This window comes from Coenobita brevimanus, chromosome 93 (genome assembly GCF_032717465.1).
Source record: "Coenobita brevimanus isolate Jiangsu-jjx chromosome 93, ASM3271746v2, whole genome shotgun sequence".
Lineage (NCBI taxonomy): Eukaryota > Metazoa > Arthropoda > Malacostraca > Decapoda > Coenobitidae > Coenobita > Coenobita brevimanus.
The window spans coordinates 24,268,216-24,287,851 of NC_137046.1; the positions used below are offsets into that span (position 1 = coordinate 24,268,216).

At 42.5% G+C, this 19,636-nt stretch overlaps 1 protein-coding gene across 1 annotated transcript in view; it reads right to left on the bottom strand.

Annotated features, from left to right (window-relative positions):
• LOC145412383 (sulfotransferase 1C4-like) overlaps positions 1-19,636 on the bottom strand; it is a 168,281-nt gene that overhangs the window by 24,658 nt on the left and 123,987 nt on the right. Inside the window, exon 5 of the mRNA XM_080282272.1 lies at positions 2,572-2,773. Coding sequence (XP_080138398.1) covers positions 2,572-2,773 — 202 coding nt within the window. The remainder of the gene's footprint in view (positions 1-2,571; positions 2,774-19,636) is intronic.

The following is a 19,636-nucleotide window of genomic DNA, read 5'->3' on the forward strand; positions in this document are numbered from 1 at the left end:
CCGTTTTGATGCTTGCAGGTAATACGATATTGTTAAGTGAAGATGAAGGGGAACTGCATAACTTGGTGAATGAATTTGGGAGGGTATGTATGAAACGAAATCTAAAGATGAATGTAGGGAAGTGTAAAGTTGTGGTCTTCGAGAGAGAATGCACAGTGCGGCTGGATAGTGAGGAAATGGACAATATGTGTGCATTTAAGTACTTAGGCAGTACTTAAAAAAAAATCGACCGAGTTCCTGTGCCGTTCCAGAATATCGAGCAAAAACGATGAGTGAAAAAAAAAAAAAAGGCAAAAATACAAGCTGTTGCAAACAATTTGGAAATTGTTGTAATGGAAAAAGTAAATACTATTCCAGTTTGCCCACTTGCTCTGACAAAAATTTCAAGTCAGACCTTTATGAGGAGATATGAGATTTACACGCTGTTATTATTACAGATTAGTAGCAAAGGCAAAAAAAGGCTGAAGGACTTTATTTGGACAAATCGAGGGGATACCAATGGTTTGTAGTATTTCTATAACTCTTCGTTCCAGTCTGTCTGTCTGTTTGTCTGTCTGTAGGACAAATTTAGCGGGTCATCATAGATAAATGGTTAAAGAGAGAGAGAGAGAGAGAGAGAGAGAGAGAGAGAGAGAGAGAGAGAGAGAGAGAGAGAGAGAGAGAGAGAGAGAGAGAAACATCCAGCAGCAAAAGTTTTTTAGGAAGTTTTCGCGTGTGCTGTAGGCCTCCTAAAATCAAGGAAAAGTTGACCGCGTGCCTGTGTCGTGTCAAAATAACCGTTGGCTGAAGCACCTGCACAAACGGCAAGATTTGTAAACAATTCCCCAAAGCAAACATTTTAAGATCCTTTGGAGTGAGCTACTGGGCACAGAATTTGCCGGAAAGTCGGCTATGTACTTGTGTTATGTCAGAATAGCCATAAATATGTCGCAGAGGGAAGAGGAAAACATACATGCATATTTTCATCTAATTCTACAATACCAAGGTCGTTTCTATCTGTCGGTCTGCAGTGCGAACGTTATGCAGAGAATCACGCAGAAAAAAAAAAAAACAGTACAAGACATTTTATGTGCCACAAGTAAAAAAAAAAAAAGAGAGAAAAAAAAAAGAAAAAAAGAATCGACTGCGCTCCAGCGTCGTGCCAGGATCACTGTTGTGAGGAGCGTCGGGCACAGACGGTAAGGGGTATCAACAGCTCTAAAAGTAAAACTGGTTAAGGATCATTTGGGGTGAATCTTAGCCGTGCCATAATACCCGTGAATATCACACAGAGGTGCGGGACAAAAATTACGTAAGTACATACCGGTACTTACACCTAATTCTGTAATCCTAAGCCTGCATATGTATATCTGTCCTCTTATCTGTTTGTTTGCAGTGCGAATTTTGTGCGGAGCAGTACACAAAAACGGTAAGAGTTATTAACAAACTCAATAAGTAAATGTTGTTTAGTATCCTTTGGAATGGGCTTTAAAACGTATGTGGAAAATATTACATTTTGCCTCGAGCTGCGATGAAAAAAACAGAAAATGTAAGCAAAAGGTAGGATATTTCAGCGCCCTTAGTAGTAATGATCAAGGGCGAAGCCAAGGAGTGGGTGAAGGGCTGTCCTTGGTGAAGCCTTAGAGAAGCCAAAGGCCTCTCTCTCTCTCTCTCTCTCTCTCTCTCTCACACACACACACACACACACACACACACACACACACACACACACACACACACACACACGCACACACACACACACATTCATGTATCTATCTACCTATCTATCAATCTCTAAAGTATATATATATATATATATATATATATATATATATATATATATATGTGTGTGTGTGTGTGTGTGTGTGTGTGTGTGTGTGTGTGTGTGTGTGTGTGTGTGTGTGTGTGTGTGTGTGTGTGTGTGTGTGTGTGTGTGAACGAATACCACCTTGCAGTTGTGACCAGGGTTGAGTACTGCTTCGACCTAGGTGGGCCAGACTGGATAGGTGCAGCCAAGCAGGAGGTGCCTATCAGCAACAGCTAGACTTAATGCATTCCCACCTCTTGAGTTATAAACCTGCTAGTATGAGTGTATTGATTGTTTTCCTCCCTCACTTCCTCCTTCAGGGGTAGGGGACAAGGGGGGTGCACAGGAGGGTGGCAGAGGCCATCTCATCGTCCACCTCTCCCGAGACCTCTTGAACAGGAGCCCGAACCCGAGGAAGGGTCGGGGAGAGGAGTGCGTAGGGAAGTATGAAGGGGCCACCTCGACCCCCAACTCTCTTTAGACCCATTTAAGTTTGTTTGTGGAATGCTGCAATATAGTGGTGAAACAGGCTTGAGTGCTGCAGTGTAGCTGTAGTCAGATTAATAGCACTGTCCCATCCTGAGAGATGAAACAACCTGGTTGGGTAATGTTTATTTTCTTCCCAAACATTTGGGAGAGGCCATTATCCTGCAGTGAACTGTTACAGGCTGTGATCTGATCTGACCAGATCTGATCTATCTATCTATCTATCTGTCTGTCTGTCTGTCTGTCTGTCTCTCTCTGTATATATATATATATATATATATGAGAGGAACTGCTCGTACCTTAACTGTGTCGAGAAGCGACGGGTGCAAGAGTGAGAAGGGCAGGTGTGTCTTGATGGTGCGAGGATCAGGCAGCGCCTCTGACAACTGTAGGTAGAGGCCGTCCTTGGGGTCGGCGTCAGGACAGAGTTTACGGAACGCCGGGGACATAGACAGAAAGGGGCTGTCTGCAGGAGCATCTTCCGGGATGAACATATCGGATCTGAGAGCATAAAATTGAATATATCAGCAAGTGATTGGCTACGAGGCATCAGTTATGTACCTAAAGATTCTTGCGTTGTTTGTATGTCCGCAAGTCCTATATCCTTGCTATGATAGTGTCATGCTCTGTCCATTTAATGATGCATGGTGATATTTAAAAGCTGGTTGTGAAGAGCTAATAACCTGTTTCAAAATTCATCCACAGAGATTTCGATAAGCAGGCCTAAAAGTTTTTTTTTTTTTTTTTTTTTAATCGCTTAGCATAATATTTCTCTCTTCATTAACTTCAAGTTAGCATTCTTGCACTTCGCCAGCCGCAGACTGTTAGGGCCATAGGCCAGATATGATATTGGTGGCCCACTTTGTGTGGCGATATCATATTTTAGGGCAGCTCCACACTGAGTGGCAAGCCAAATGATTTCCTGTAAATAGAAAATCATTTACAACTCTGAGTGGTAGCCTTAAAACCAACCAACATATGTTCCCTACATGACAACAAGTGGGTTGGCGGAGGGTTAGTGCTCCTTCCCGGGAAAACAACTAAATAAAAATACAAACAAGAAGCCTCGGACCAGGACTGCACAACAGGTGACGACTAAGGACTGAACAAAGGAGTTGGTACGGACTGCGACATGAAATGTAAAGAGTGCGAATGATGAAGTGAATGAGAGTGAGATTGTCCAGATATTTGAGGATGCAAAAGCGGGACGTGTGAAATAACTGAGACTAAATGGCGAGGTGAGAGTGTGAGAGAGTGGCAGTATGGAAGGTGGATATGCATGGAAGTAGGTAAGAATGACAGAGCAAAAGAAGGAGTAAGTATTGTTGCGCGCAAAAGATGGAAGGAGAATACAAGAGAATACTGCTCAGTTGGTTCAAGGATTGTGTGGGAAAGACTGAAAGTAGGACGCCAAATATGGACGACTGTGTGTGCGTATGCAGCAATGCAAGATCGTACAAGCAAAGTGAAAGAATAATTCAGGGCAAATGTGGAAGCGTGCATGGAAAAGTTTGAAACGAATGGGAGAGTGTATTTGATTGGAGATATGAATGGAAAAGTAGGGAATGTGAAAGGTGGATGGATTAGTTGGTGAATAGGATGTGCCTGCAGAAGTGGATAAGAATGGCAGTACTCTAATGGACATTTGTGCTGGGAGGGGGTTGGTGATAGCCAATACCTTCTATTGACACAAAATGATCCGCAGATGCATGTGGGGAGTGATGAGAAGGGTGTTTGGTGAACTGAACGAAAGGAAGGCAATGACTGATTATGTGTGTGTGTGGATGACAGAATGAGATGGTGTGCAATCGATGTAAGAGCATAGAGAGGTTGGGGAAATGGACTTTCTGACCACAATATGGTGGTGGTGAAAGGCAAGGTTCAAGTGCAATGGAGGAATAGAAAGAAGGAAGGACAGGAAGAAGAAGCCTATACAAGGAAGGAAGAAAGGCTGCAAGACGATGAGAAAAAGGCAGAATATAAGAGAGAAATGAAGGAGCGATTGGGTAAACATGATTTGGAGCGGATGGGGGACGTGGAAGGTGTGTGCAAGATATTCACAGAAGAAATCTGTGTAGCATGTGAGGTGGTGTTTGTGGTGAAGAGAAGAAAAAAGGGGGTGGAAGGAACAGCATGGTGGAATGAGGAGGTGAGACAAGCTGTGGTGCAAAAGAAGAAAGCGTACAGTGAGTGGATGGGAACCAGAGGTGTGTGGAAAAGTGACTGATGGAAGAGAGAGTTATATGTAGAGAGGAAGAGAGAGGTGAAAAGATTTGTATGAGAGAGTACAAAGAGAGTGCTTGAAGAAGGTATTTGATAGTAAAGTGGACGGATGTAAGAAAATGTTCTGGAAAGAGGTAAAGAGAGACAGGATGATAAAGAAGTTAGTCGGGGAGTGAAAGATAAAAATGATAGATTGGTAGTGGAGAAGGGAGAAAAAGTGGGCAGATGGAGAGAACACTTTCATGAACTGTTAAACATAGAGAACGAAAGTGATGCGAGGATAAGTGGCTAGGGAATCACTGGAAGGACGAGGGAGCTGAGAAGGGAGAAAGAAATCCGTAGGATGGAAGTAGTGGAAGCAATGAATAAAGACAAAATGGGGAAAGACCCAGGAATTTGTGGAGTTTGTGGTGAAATGCTGAAGAATGAGTGGCAGATAGTAGCAGATTGGATATGGAAGATGTACAGATTGGCTTGGGAGGAAGGTAGAGTTCCACAGGATTGGAAGTTGGGTATAAATATTCCCCTGTACAATGGAAAAATGAAAAAGAAGTGTGTGGTAATTATAGGGGCATTATTGTTTTTTGTTAGTGTAATAGGAAAAGCATATGGCAGGATACTTATTGACAGAGTTAGGGAAATAACAGAAGCATTAGGTGGTGAAGCACAGGGAGCTTTTAGGAAGGGAAGAGGTTGCTTAGATCAGATATTCATTCTCAGGTCTTTAGTGGAAAAGTTTCTGGAGAAGGTAAAAAAGTTGTTTGTGGCCTTCATGGATTTGGAGAAAGCATGTGACAGGGTGGATAGACACGGAAAGTGGAAAGAATTAAGAATACATGGAGTAAATGGAAGTTGTTGAATACGTGAGGAGTATGTATGAGGGGACTAAAGCTGCAGTGCGTATGGAGAGTGAATTGAGAGAATTTTTTTTCTATTTGAATGTTGGATTTAAACAGGGATGTCATGTCTCCGTGGTTGTTCAGTCTGTATATGGATGGGGTTATAAATGACACATAAGGTAGGGCATTGGATGTTGGAGTGGCGTTAATGAGAGAGGGCAACGGTTGGAAACTCCCTGTACTATTGTTTGCAGATTTTTTTTTTAATGTGTCCGACTCTGGGCATAAGCTTCACAGTCTGCTATCAAGGCCCAAAGTCCAGCAATCCCCTTACATACCATACACCTCTACATGTCACCACTTCGGCGTTAACACCCACCGTCTATATTGAATACATGCTAGGGCTGTCTCATACAGGACTGGTGTATTGGTATTAGCGGGGATATTTTTACGAAATGTTGGCGGGTCTTCTGGTAGATCAGTAAAGCCTGATTTATTGATATTCAAATCCTTAAACTGTTCCCTGCTCCAGCTGGGATTTGAACCTGGGTCCGTTAAAACGGCGGGTCATCTACCGATTGAGCCACCGTATTGTTAAGTGAAGACAAATGGGAACAGCAAGGCTTGGTGAATGAGTTTGGAAGAGTGTGTAACAAATGGAATCTGAAAGTGAACGTAGGGAAGAGTAAAGTTTCTCTCAAAGAGAAATGAAGTCACAGGATGTGTAGTGAGCTTGGATGATGGAGAAATGGAGAATGTGAGTGCGTTTAAATACTTAAGTGTGTGATGATTAAGGATCGAAGTTTACTGTAGAAGGTGAAGTGCTTGAAAGGGTAGAACAACGAAGAAAGGCTGCTGGTTCTTTGAAAGAAGCTATAAGAAACAGGGAAATGAGCATGGAAGTAAAAAAGTTGTTGCATGACTACTGTGATACCAACTCTAACGTATGGAAGTGAAGCTTGGACGTTTTTGGAAGGATACAAATCAAGAGTGAGAGCAGTGGAAATCAGTTATTTGAGAGGAGCATGTGGAGTTACATGGAGAGACAGACTGACAAATGAGGAAGTGAAAGAACATTGTGGTGTGGATGTAGATGTGATAGAAAGCGTTTGGAGAAATACAGAGATGGTTTACTCATGTGGAAAGGATGGAGATCGAGAGACTAACAGAGAAAGTCTATGTGAGTGAGGTGGAGGGCGAGGCCAAGGATGATATGGAGAGATGGAGTGGAGAGGTATATGAGAGGGGAGTGTGACCTGGGAGCAGGGCAGTGAAACGGCGGGAGACTGGGTGGCATGGAGGTGATTTGCTTGTGGCCACCCCTTATAGGATTAAGGGCTCTGGCAATAGATAGATAGATAGATCCATCTTCTTCCTTCATCCATCTTCAAGCAAATGGAAAATAAATTAGCATTCACAGCTTATTATTATATCAATATATTATTATCTTAATAGGTTACGCATTTTTGCAGTTTTCATTTATGAAGATAATAGTTGATAATATACTGCTTACATTGTACTATTCAAGTTCAGTCGTTATAGCATTTCATCCACTGTATGTTCTTTATGAATCATACAAATGAATTATCAATAAAACAAAAATATAAAGTAGGTTTTCCAAATGGATAACATTTCCTGTGATATATCTATGACCTTTCCAGCATTCTGAATCTTTAAATCTACTCGTATTTCCTATCAAGGCGAAATAACCAATATTTCCATCATGACACTTCATGCTCATGATTTATGCTGATGACAGCAGTGGACTGTGGGTAGGTTTTGAAAAACTTGAGTGAGGAGAAGCTCCTATTGTATATTCTATGAAACGTGCAGTTACGTGGGAGGCATAGTTTTTGTTGTGTCAGGCAGTAAAGATTTAGATACAGAAAATGCTGCAGTGTCGTGATCTGAGGTAAAGATGTAATATAATTAACTCTCTTAACTCTGGAAAACTAACCCCCGATCCGACTTACACCAACACTAACGTGGGGTTCACTGAACCCCATTTTCGAAATATGAAAAAAAAAAAAAAAAAAAGAAGTCCGAATTAGAACATATTCAATTCCTTGGCATACATAGAAAATATGTCCTTTGTACTTCAATCTGAGTAAAAACCGATGACTTGAAACTGATTCTTAACACTAAGACAGATAATAAAAAAAAAGTGTAAAAATACTAAGATTAACTAATGACTATGCTGAAGACCAATGCTATACGGAGAAGACTGCAGCTGCGGGCTTGGCTGTAGACACACAAACACCCTGGTAGTGGGAGCCTCTGCTAACCCACCCACAGCCTTGGGGCTGTACTAGGAAGTGTGTGGGAGAGGGACGAAAAAGGTTGTTCTTTTTTTAGAGTCAAAGAACAACTAGAGTGCAATGGATTTTTTTTTACCTATATTTACCCCTGTAAATGAACAACAACTACTTATTATTGATCACCAAGGCTATAGCCATTGATTACAAAAAGAATTCTTATGAATTCTTAAATTTTTTCTTTGAAAAACGAAAAATCTTCCATATGCAAAATGAAGACTATAATCTTATGTTACACTATATACCCTGTACTTGAACTAATAAGTACAAATGTACATAGGAGTGTACTGGTGTACAGATGTACTAATCTCAAAATAATTATATTCCTGTCAATTATTTCCCCCCCAAAAGTAACACCTATAAACACTAACGTGGGGTTTAGCCAAGCTCAGGCACACTTTTCAGCATACAAAATACCAGTGAGCTGCACCAAACTACCTCCTTTCAGGAGCGGTTGTTGTGGCCTGAAGGTACTGGGAGACCCAGCACCCTGGGCCCCCTATCTCCCCATGATCGCATTATCACCTCCTGGGGGGGGGGGTCACCTCAATCCCACGAAAGTGTTCTAGGGTCTACAATTTTTGCACTATAGTATTTTATAAATGAATGCGTCAGATGATTCTTATTGGCTTAAAGAATGATAATAAGTCGAGGATTAACGTGCCCAAAGATATGATACAAAAGTGGAAGTCATGTTGTTGAATCTCAAAGGATTATTATAATTACGCTGGTCAACAACAATTTTGTTCCAAAGGTATTGATGGATGTTCTGTGTATATTTTTGTATGCTGAATCCAAACAAGATACAAGATTTTGCCTATATGGCTTAGTTTTCTCGTGACGCTATGTTCATCTGTTCACAGTTTAACAAAATCGTGGGCTACAAAGTTAACAAGAAGCGGTGTTAAGGCACAGCAAACCCGTCCCCGGCAGTCATTTTAGTGCTGATATATAAACACAACAGGATATCTAGCCAAAAATGTCACATATCAGATTTGGAGTAAATCGGTTGCAAATTGACGATTTTATGCCCATTTGAAATTTCAGGCCTGACCCACCTAACACTGAACCCCATACCACTAACTTGGGGGTGACCCTCTTGATGTAATGGGGCATGTTACAGGATCCAGATTTGAAAGATGCCCCTGTAAGTTTTGGTTTCATGTCGATATGACATATCTGAAATAAGTTATGGAGAAAAAAACTATTTTTTTTTTTTTTTACATTTTATGTTCTATAGCCTGGGCCTCGGTCCAATCTGGCCCAAATTTTAATGAAGTGATCAGAAGGTCATAGCTCATCATCCCTGTAATTTTAGTCAAAATTGCACCAGTAGTTTTCGCATAAAGTTGTTAACAGACAGAAGGCAGACAGACAGATAGACAAACAAATAAACAAACAAACAGAAAAACCGAGTGAAAACAATACCCTTCCCTGAGCCCCTCCGGGGCGGGGACTAGTAATCATCATCATCATCCAATCCTATATATCCCCACGAAGTGCGTAGGAGTCCGGGGCTAGGCAAGTTGGTCCTGACATTTGAGATGAGAGTGACCAGCCTCACTCATCCCTGAATGGCATTAAGTGAGCAACAAACCCCTACCACACCTTGGATATAAATCTTCACCGGCTCAATCCGATTGGAGAGCCGTAATTACAAACTAAACCACCAGGCGCCACAATTTGGTTTTATGGTTACCACCCAGCATAGTATATGGTTTCCTGGTGTACAGGAAACCATTTGGCTTGCCACTCAGTGTAGAGTCACCCACAGGCAGAAAGAAGAGGAAGGAATGAAGGAAAGATGAAAGAGGAAGTGTAAAGTCACCCGTAGGCAGAAGGACGAGGAAAGAATGAAGGAAAGAAAGACAGAAGAGGATGGAAGGAAAGAAGGATGGTGGAGAGGAATGGGCAGACACCCGACAGCAGCACTACATCGAGTGAATGAATGGTGAGTGCCCTCATCTACCACAAGGGACTAGTAATAATACATTGATTTGTTAATATTAAGCAGAAGTATTTCTGTAAAATTAATACAATCTACTCCTTCGAGGAGAAAGATGTGATAATGCTGGCAGGATAAATTTGGTCAGAGCAGCAGACTGTGCAGGTTGAAACATGTTTAGACCTGTTCAGACATGAACACAGCTTCTTTGTGTAAAGCAGCTCCAAGTCAGTCTGCTTGTAGGTGGCACAGTGTTTACAGCTAGTGCAAGTTGCTCCTTTCTTAAGAATTATTTTTTAAATTTTACACCAGTGTTGTGTTTATCTATATGCTTGTCATGCTGGGGAAGTGTCTTAATCATTCCAGTTCCTTCTGCTATGTATGTAGTGAGCTAACTTTTAAATTTCAAAAACGGAACTGTACACAATTAGTAATAAAATGCTATAAACTTTATTTCGGTAGAGCACCTAAATCGAGACCGAAGAGTCGTGAGTTCGCGCCAAGCCCAGGTAAGCTGCCTTGCTGGGAGAGGTAGCGCCCTCCTGTCACCTAGGTGGTTGTTGCAGCCGTGGTTCAGTGGGTTAGAGCACCTAACTCGAGACTGAAGAGTTGTGGGTTAGTGCCGCGCCCGGGTAAGCTACCTTTCCGGGAGAGGTAGAGCTCTCCTGTCACCCAGGTGGTTGTAGCAGGTGTGGTTCAGTGGGTCAGAGCACTCTCACCAAAGGGTCAGAGGTTCGAGTCCACCCAAGGGTCATCCGTAAACATCAGGAAGGGCATCTGTTCATAAAGTGCCACAAGCTCCAAAACCAAAGTCCTCTACCCAGGGGCAACGCCTTAGCCCTTGTCGAAAAAGGGGGACACTGGGTAAAAAAAAAAAAAAAAAAAAAAAAAAAAAAAAAGTGGTCTAGACACGAGTTAGGCCCCTCACATTCGTTGTGTGGCGTGTGCAAGACTACTCACAGGATGACGAAACGGTTCAAATCACCAGCCATTTGCAGTTCCACGGATTTGACTGGAACCCAAAGATCACGCAACAGACTTTTATTTCTGCCTTGTATGTAACTGATGACTTCAAAAACAAAGTGCAAAGTGAAATACTCTAATCTACCATCTACAAGAAGACAGTGCTGAATTTTTAGTACCAAATCTTCCAAAGCATGTAACTTTATGTGATGAGGAATGAAACGAAGCTGGAGCATGTCATGAGGAAAAAGACGAAAAAAATTCTGATCCAACATTCCAGGCTACTTGTCCTTCTAGTGAACTACGTTTACTGTCACAAGGAAATCTGCAGGACTTTTTTTTTGTGACGAATTTATCTAAGAAGCAGGCTGAACATTTAGGTTCAACATTAAAGGGTTGGAATCTACTGCAGGATGATATCAAAGTTTGTTTTTTCTGTAGCCACCACGATGATTTCAAAGGATGTTTCTCTCAGGAGGATGGACTTGTGTGTTGTTAAGATGTTAATTCAGTTATGGTGGCTCGTGGTCATGAAGACAATGTGGACGAATGGTGCTTGTTCATTGACTCCACTAGTCAGCTTGAAAGCCGTCCTTATTCATAATAGAAAATTAATAAATTTCCTTCTGTACCTATTGCACATGCTGCAAACATGAAAGACATACTACAGCCTGAAGTTGCCTTTAGAAAAAGTTCAGTATCAGAAATATAAGTGGAGTATCTGTGGAGATCGAAGGGGTCTTTGCACCCTTGGTAGTGTTAGAGCTACGTTACACAAAGTACTGATCTTCTATTTATTTATTTATTGTTTTCATGTGGGTGGGATAGTAGGGACATGCAAAAATACTATTCAGAAGGATTAGCCAAAACATACCTCACTTATTCCAGGTATGGAAAATGCTGTAAACAGCCCACTTGTTTACCTTGAGAAAGTGTACCTCCCTCCTTTGCACGTCAAGCTTGGACTTATGAAAATCTTTGATAAGCAATGGATAAATGGACTCACATACTTGGGAAATAAGTAAATGATACCGTAAATGATGTCATATTTAAAGAAGGTATTTTTGTAGGCCCTCAGATCTGAGAATTGTTATGAGAAGAGAGATTTGAAGGAGAGTTGAACAGAGTTGAGAAAGATGCGTGATAAAGTTTCAAAAGTGTCTGCACAAATTAACTGAGAAATTACAAAGCCGAAAACTATCCTGAAATAGTGGGTGACCCTCTTAAGTCTAACCAAGCAGTAGAGTTCAGTCATTAAAGATCATTTTTGGGGGACTCACACTTGGACTTTCTTCCAAAAAACCTGATTGCAGTAGGAGATAAACACAGCGAGCTTCTTCGTCGGGACATTTCCAACATGGAAAAGCGTTACTAAGGCAACTGGAGCCCCAGTAATCTGACTGACTAATGCTGGATTCTTAAGAGAGACATTGCTAAAGCAAAGAACACAGAAAATCAAGCAAAACTGCCTTTTAAATGCAAGTTTGTCTTTTATTTTATTTTATTGCATATCGCTCAAAAACCTTACCTTATAGAAAAATTTTACAAACATATTTGGAATCAGCAAAAAAAAAAGAAAAAAAAAAAAAAAAAAAAAAAAAGTTATTTTCATCCTTGGGACACTTTTTTTGTGTGTGTGTTTCCCAGTGTTATCGCGACTGATGTGGGTGAATGCGAAATTCGGACATGACTTATGGGTATTGTCAGTGCATATGGGCCTGGTAGTGAAAGGGATGAAAAATAGGGGGAGTCTTTCTGGAACGATGTTGTTCAGTGTCTGCAGAGTTTTGGAGCAAACATGAATGTGGTAATGATGGGAGATCTGAATGCTAGAGTGGAAAATGTAGCAGTTGAAAGCATAGTTGGTATGCATGGTGTGCCTGGAAGAAATGAAAATGGGGAACGAATGATAGGGACGTCCGTTGAGAGAGAGATGGTGATTGGAGATACCTTGTTTGGGAAGAAAGATATATATAAGTATACATGGGTGAGACAGGAGGGTGGACTAGGTGGTCGTGTTCAGGAATATAAGAGGAAGACTGTTGGATGTGAGAGTTTTGAGATGGGAGGGTGGAGGTATGTCTAACCACTACCTGGTGGAGGAAAGTTGAGAATAGGTATGAGGTGCGTGAGAGCTATGGGAGTTGGGTGTGGCAGGGTGGTTTTGAAAATGAAAGAGTTGCATAAAAGAGAGAAAATGATAAAGCATCAGGGGAAGTATGTACGATGGTGTGAAGGCTGCAGTGCGTGTGGATGGTGACCTAAGTGAATTTTTCTCTTTGAAAGTTGGTTTGAAACAGGGATGTGTCATGTCACCATGGTTGTTCAATCTGTACATGGATGGGGTAATAAAAGAGGTACAAGGTAGGGTAGTGGATGTTGGAGTGGCGCCTTGGTGAGAGAGGATAGTGTTTGGAAACTCCCTGTACTGTTGTTTGCAGATGATACTGTGTTGTTGAGTGAAGAAGAAGGGGAGCTGCAAGACTTGGTGGATAAGTTTGGGAGAGTGTGTAAGAAACGGAATCTAAAGGTGAATGTAGGGAAGAGTAAAGTGATGGTCTTTGAGAGAGGTGAAGTCAGTGACTGTACAGCGATGTTGGATGGTGAGGAATTGGAAAATGTGAGTACGTTTAAGTACTTGGGTAGTGTGATGAGTAAGGATGGAGGTTTGGAGGGTGAAGTGCTTGAAAGGGTACAGCAGGGAAGAAAGGTTGCTGGTTCTTTGAAAGCAGTGATAAGGAACAGGGAAGTGAGCATGGAAGTGAAAAAGTTACTACATGACAGTATTGTGATACCAACTCTAACGTATGGAAGTGAAGCTTGGACGTTGTTGGAAGCAGTGGAAATGAGTTATTAAAGAGGAGCCTGTGGAGTCACATGGAGAGACAGGCTGACGAATGAGGATATAAAGGAGTGTTGTGGTGTTGATGTGGATGTGATAGGAAGCGTTATGAGGAACACACTGAGGTGGTTTGGCCACGTGGAGAGGATGGAGGGTGAAAGACTGACGAAGAGTGTGTATGTGAGTGAGGTGGAGGGGGGAAGAGGGAGGGGGAGGCCGAGGATGAGATGGAGAGATGGGGTGGAGAGGTATATGAGAGAGGGGGGTGTGAGTTGGGAGCAGGGCAGTGAAATGGGGGGGGACAGGGATACTTGGAGGCGATTTGTTTGTGGCCACCCCCAACGGGATTGAGGCGTCTGGCAATAGATAGATAGATAGATCAGGGGAAGTTTAAAGAGGAGTGGAGTGCAGTGAAAGATCAGGAAAATGGCAGTGTGGAGGAGGAATGGCAGTTGTTTAAGAGTGCTGTGGTGAGGTATGCGGAAGAGGCGTGTGGTGTGTGACGAGTGGGTGGTGGTGTAAGAAAGGGAAGTGAATGGTGGTGTGAGGAAGTAAGTATGGCTGTAGCTGAGATGAGAGGTGCATATGAAGTGTGGCTGCAAAGGAAGGATGAGGTGTCATGAGAGGTATAAGGAAGAGAAGAATAGAGCGAGAAGGGCTGTGCGTAATGCTAAAGTGGCAGCAGATGAGAGGTGGGGTAAGCAGTTGACTGAGAATTTTCAACAGAATAAGAAAATGTTTTGTAGGGAGGTGAAGATGGTGCGAAAGGGAGAGTCTTGGAAGCAAAAGCGATTAAAAGCAGAGGATGGAAGGACGTTTTTTTAGATGGATGCAGTAAGGAAGAGGTGGGCAGAGTATTTTGAAAGATTATTAAATGTAGAGGAGGAAAGGGAGGCGGAGATTGTGGCAGATGGAAGGGTGCAAGGAATAAATGTATTGGGAGAGTTGAATGATTCTTTGATCACAATGGAGGAAGTGCGGGAAGTGGTAAAGGATATATGAAAATAGGAAAGCTACAGGTATGGATGGGAGTGCTGTGGAATGTTTGAAAGGTGGTGCTGCAACTATTGTTGAGTGGTTAGTAAGATTGCTGAATGTGTGTTTTGTGAGCGGTATGGTGCCTAAGCAAATGCATGTATGGTTCCGTTACATAAAGGTAGGGGTGATAAGTATGAATATACTAGTTTTAGGGGTATAAATCTATTGAGTGTTGTAGGTAAGGTGTATGGTAGAGGTTGAGTAAGAGACTTAGAGAGGGTACAGAAGGAATGATTGGAGATGAGCAGTGTGGTTTTAGGAGAGGGATGGGATGCGTGAATTAGGTGTTTGCTGAAAGACAGGTGTGTGAAAAGTATTTGGCAAAAGTTAAGGATGTGTTTTAGGCGTTCATGGATTTAGAGAAAGAGTATGATAAAATTGATAAGGAGGCTTTGTGGACTGTTTTGAGACTATACCAGGTGGTAGGTTGTTAAAAGGATTAAAATGTTTTTATGTAAATAGTAAAGCGTGTGTAATAGTGGGAAATACTGTGAGTTATTGATTTCGTGTGAGAGTGGGGTTGCGGCAGGGATATGTGATGTCGCCTTGGTTGTTTAATATTTATATGAATGGTGTTGTAAGGCAGGTGAGTATGAGAGTGTTAGGGTCTGGTGAATGCTGATGGTACAGAGTGGAATCTAGTCAGCTGCTGTTTGCAAATTTTATTGCACTGGTGGCTGATTCAGAGACTGAGTCAGCTAGCAGATGAGTTTGGAAGGATGCGTGAAAGGAGGAAATTGAAAGTGAATGAGTATAGGAGTAAAATAATGAAGTGTACAGGGTTGGTAGATGGTAGGAGGATGAATGTAGTTTCAAATGGTGAATTGCTTGAAGAGAAGAAGGAGTAGAATGGTTTAAGTATTTAGGGTCACATGTTGCTGTGGATGGAAGAATAGATGTAGAGGTGAAGTTTAGAATGAATGAAGGAGAAAAGGTGCAGAGAGGAATGAAAAGTGTCTAAATGTCGTTCGCTTAGAATAGATGTAAAAAGAAGGTTGTATGAGCGTGCAGTGGTACGAACTGCATTATATGGGTCTGAAACATGGAATACGGAAGTAGCAGAGAGGAAGTGATTGATGGTAATGAAGTGTCTGAGGAATATGTGTGGAACGATATGCATGGATCGAGTGAGAAATGAAGTGCAAAGGAGAACTAGAGTTATGTGATCGAGGTGAGCAGAGGTGTTGCGGTGGTTTTGGTGTATGGAGAGAATGGATGAAGAGCGACTGACGAAGAGAATAACTGGATCAGATGTGACATGTGTAAGGCTGAGAGGAAGACCACGAATAGGATGGATAGACAGCGTGAAGAGAGCGTTAGATGTGAGAGGGATTTCTGTTGAACAAGGAGGAGTGGCTGCGCGTGATAGGGATGAACGGAGAGAAATTGTGAATGCATAAATGGTGACGTGACGCCGACGGGATGTTCTCCCGCATCTGGTGTGATCAACTGTTCGTGTCAGGTGTGGGGAAGGGGATGGGTCCATTATGATGTGACTGGGGTAGACCAGCTTTGCTGTCGGACCCTGCTGAGGATGTCACTGGACTGCACTGAGGAGTTGACCCTCGTGCGGTGTGATGCAGTGAGTTGCCACTCGCAGTCCACCTCTCGCCGAGGTAACACCTCCACCGCTGTTCCCGGCGGGACCAGCTCTCCACAGCAGCCGCACCAGCCGAGGGAGGGGCCTGTCCTTCCATCATGAGGAGTGCCCTGGTCGGTCCATCTGGAGATCGAGGCTCCTCCGCCCATTTATACCCGGCCGACGACCCTCTCTCCGTTACCACCAAGACCGGGGTTGTGCCTCGTTTGACCACCAGGACCGGGCCTACCCTCCACGCTTCCACCTGCTGCTGTGGAGAGCTGGAGCGAGTCCGATGGGGGTTGAGGGCAGAGTTCGGGACTTCGACCTGAGCTTCGGCGCCCTACCATCGGCGCCGGTTTGTCTATCAAGCTCTCGTCCCTCTCTGCCCTCTGTTAACATCGAAGCAGCCGGCCGCGAAACACCACCGAGTCGTATGGGGTCATCCACCTGAGCATGCCGGCGCCCTCTCTATCGGCGCCGCCCTGTCTACCGCTCACGCCCCGTTGTCTCCTCCATCATCGGGCTGTTTTTCACCATCGCCTCGTTCCCTTCCTCTGCCGCCCTTGCCCTGTCTGCACGTCGTCGTCCCTGCTATGCTCCATTTTTGGAGCTATTTCTTCGCCTCTTCTGTGACGGGCTCTTTTGTTTGCCCGTTCCCCACCACGTCGTGGGGAGAATATCAACAACAACAACAAAGTGAGTTGCGGTCCCTTTTCCCTTTAGAGGTGAAGATACAAGTAAATGTGTGTGTGTGTGTGTTGATGAGCAGTTTGGTGAGTGTTTCGGCCTATCTCGTCTAAACCCTTTTGGGAGAAAAGCTTAGGTATACAGATAGAATTATTACACCCGCGATTACAGAGCGAGAGCAGATGTTGCATTCCTGTGTGTGTGTGTGTGTGTGTGTGTGTGTGTGTGTGTGTGTGTGTGTGTGTGTGTGTGTGTGTGTGTGTGTGTGCGTGCGTGTGTGCGCGCGCGCGCGCGTGCATGTATATATATATGTGTGTGTGTGTGTGTGTGTGAACAAAAGAATTCTAATCGTTTTTATCCAGTTTAGATAAAACCTGGTGGAAGGGGTACTGAGGGTCTTCCCTCTACTCAGCAAGTGGAAGGCTAATGTCACATGGCAAGGCCAACAAACAACTTTTGTCCTATTGCAACCAAACTCGAGCAAGGATTGAGGGTAATGCACGAACGAAGGAATTCGATGTTGAGGACAGTCAAAGGTCAAGGTGGCAAGACACGGTCAAACGTAAGATAACATGGCAGGCCTACTTAAATAATTCTGATCCTATTTAGACAGACTTGGTGAAAGGGATGAAAGTAAAGCAAGAACAAATTAATTTGATTTCAAGAACACTCAATCAAAGGCCAGAGTCACAGGACAATCCCGGAAGTTGAGTTCTCATGACAGGACGGCAGAAGTAATTTCAAATCTGATTTAGATCAGACTTAGTGGAAAGGTTGTGAGTAAGGCAAGAACGGTGGAACTTTAGTCTGAAGGACAATCAACGGCCAAGATCACAAAACAGGTCCAAGGCCACAGTCACATGTCAGGTCAACTAAAACAATGTTGTTCAGACCAAACTTAGTTGAAGCGTAAAGTGTAAGGAAAGAATTAGGGTTTTTAATTTTCAGAACAATCAGGCAAAGACAAAGGTCACAAGACAAGGTTCAAGTTCGACAAATGTGTGTTTTTGTGAACAAAAAAGTTCTCAAAACTTTGGTTTAATTAGGACCAAACTTGATAGAAAGGTTTGGGGTCAGCCAATGGGTTGAGTTGTTGCCCCTGAGAACAGTAAGCTAACGGCCAAGGTCACAGGCCAAAGTAAACTCATTTTGGTCTGATCTGAGCCAGACTTGGATGGCTGATGGTTATGATGCAAGAAAGAATTCATTTGATTTTAAGACCAATCAGTCAAAGGTCAGGGTAGCAAGACAAAGTCTAATGTTCGACCCTTAAACCAAGTGGATGGCGTGAGTGTTGCACCCTTTGAGTGCTCCTTTTTGTTAGTTTTGTATTGACCATGAATCCAGCTCCGTTTTCTTCATAATTTCTTATATACAGAGTAACAATTTCCTTTCTAAACACCGTCTCTATTTTCTCCAGCTAAAATCTTTAATTTTTTAAATCGTTCTTATTTTCTGCCCTGAAATCTCTGTGGTTTTCCTTGCATTTTAAACCTGGGGCATTCCTTGAACTGAAAGTGGCAGAGCTATCATTGAGAGTCCTTTATATGTGGTGGGGTGTAAAGTTGACACACTGTTAGGGGACGACGGTAATGGTTACTACTCTCCAGAACAGGAGAGTCACCAGAGTTCAAGTAAAACTGCAACAGAGGATTACAGTAAAGTTCAGGTGTATAACTAGTTTTCATTTAGTTGTAACTGTTAGGCTGTGGCTTCTGCATTTAATCATAAACTGAAATGTCGAAAGCAACCTAATATACTGCCATTTACAAATATCTCTAACACCAATCTGTTCTTTGATTTCGTTTTGCATCTTTCTCATTCCTGTTCTTTATTTTCTTGGCACCTACAAATTCGTTCTTTAGGACGCCATTGATGTCAGCTATCGCTCTCACTATAAATCAGACAACTGACACAACATGACTGAATTAATGTATGCACGATTCGAGTCACTGGTAATGAGGACTGGGCTGAGACGCATCAGGATCGAACCAGGGGCTGATGAGGCTAATGGGCTGAAGCCTCAGGCCTCAAGGTTCGTGGGGGACCTCGAGTTAATAAATGAATGAAAAATACAATAGCAACACTAGAGTTTGTTCTTCTTTATGAAGTTTAATAAGAAGAAAATACAACGATTTCTTATATATATTTTAAGTGACGTGATGCAATACAGTAGCTTATTAATGTGTGCAGTATATATATGTACGTTTGTGTGTATATAAAAGGGCCTCAAAAGAGAACTAGTTTCAGCCTTAACGTATTCATAGCCTGCACCTGGGTAGAACCTGTTGGATTTTCCCCCTTGTACTAATTAACTAATCAGAATGCAAAAGAAAAATAATAACAAAATTAAAAAGATAGAGAGGAAAACCTTGTAGACACCCTTGCTAAAAAAAGAAAGAAAGGAAGAAAAAAGGCAAATTCTGAAAAAAAAAAAAAACTCACTTTCACACCCCAAAATTCACTCCAACTCATACAGGAAGGAAAAAACAAATAACCCAATAAACATTTACAAATCAGTAATTATGAAAAAAAAACACGAGCATTCTAACCACACACACACACACGCACACACACACACACACACACACACACACACACACACACACACACACACACACACACACACAAAACGAAAAATCACAGGAAACACACACAAACTCCTTTTCCATTCACCTTAGAACAAACCCAGCAAATAAATACAAGCACCGATATCTTCAAAGCAGCAGTAGTAGACCATATTTCAAACATCCAATTAAAATACCTCGATCTCATAATGAAATTGAAACTTTCAACTTTCTCTGGACTTACAGTCAAATCCTCGATATCTGGATGATATCATCCCTATACTCAAGCCCCCCCCCCCCGCTAAAAAAGAAATCCGACAATATAGACCAATTTCCTGCTTTGTAAACCATCCAAAATCATGG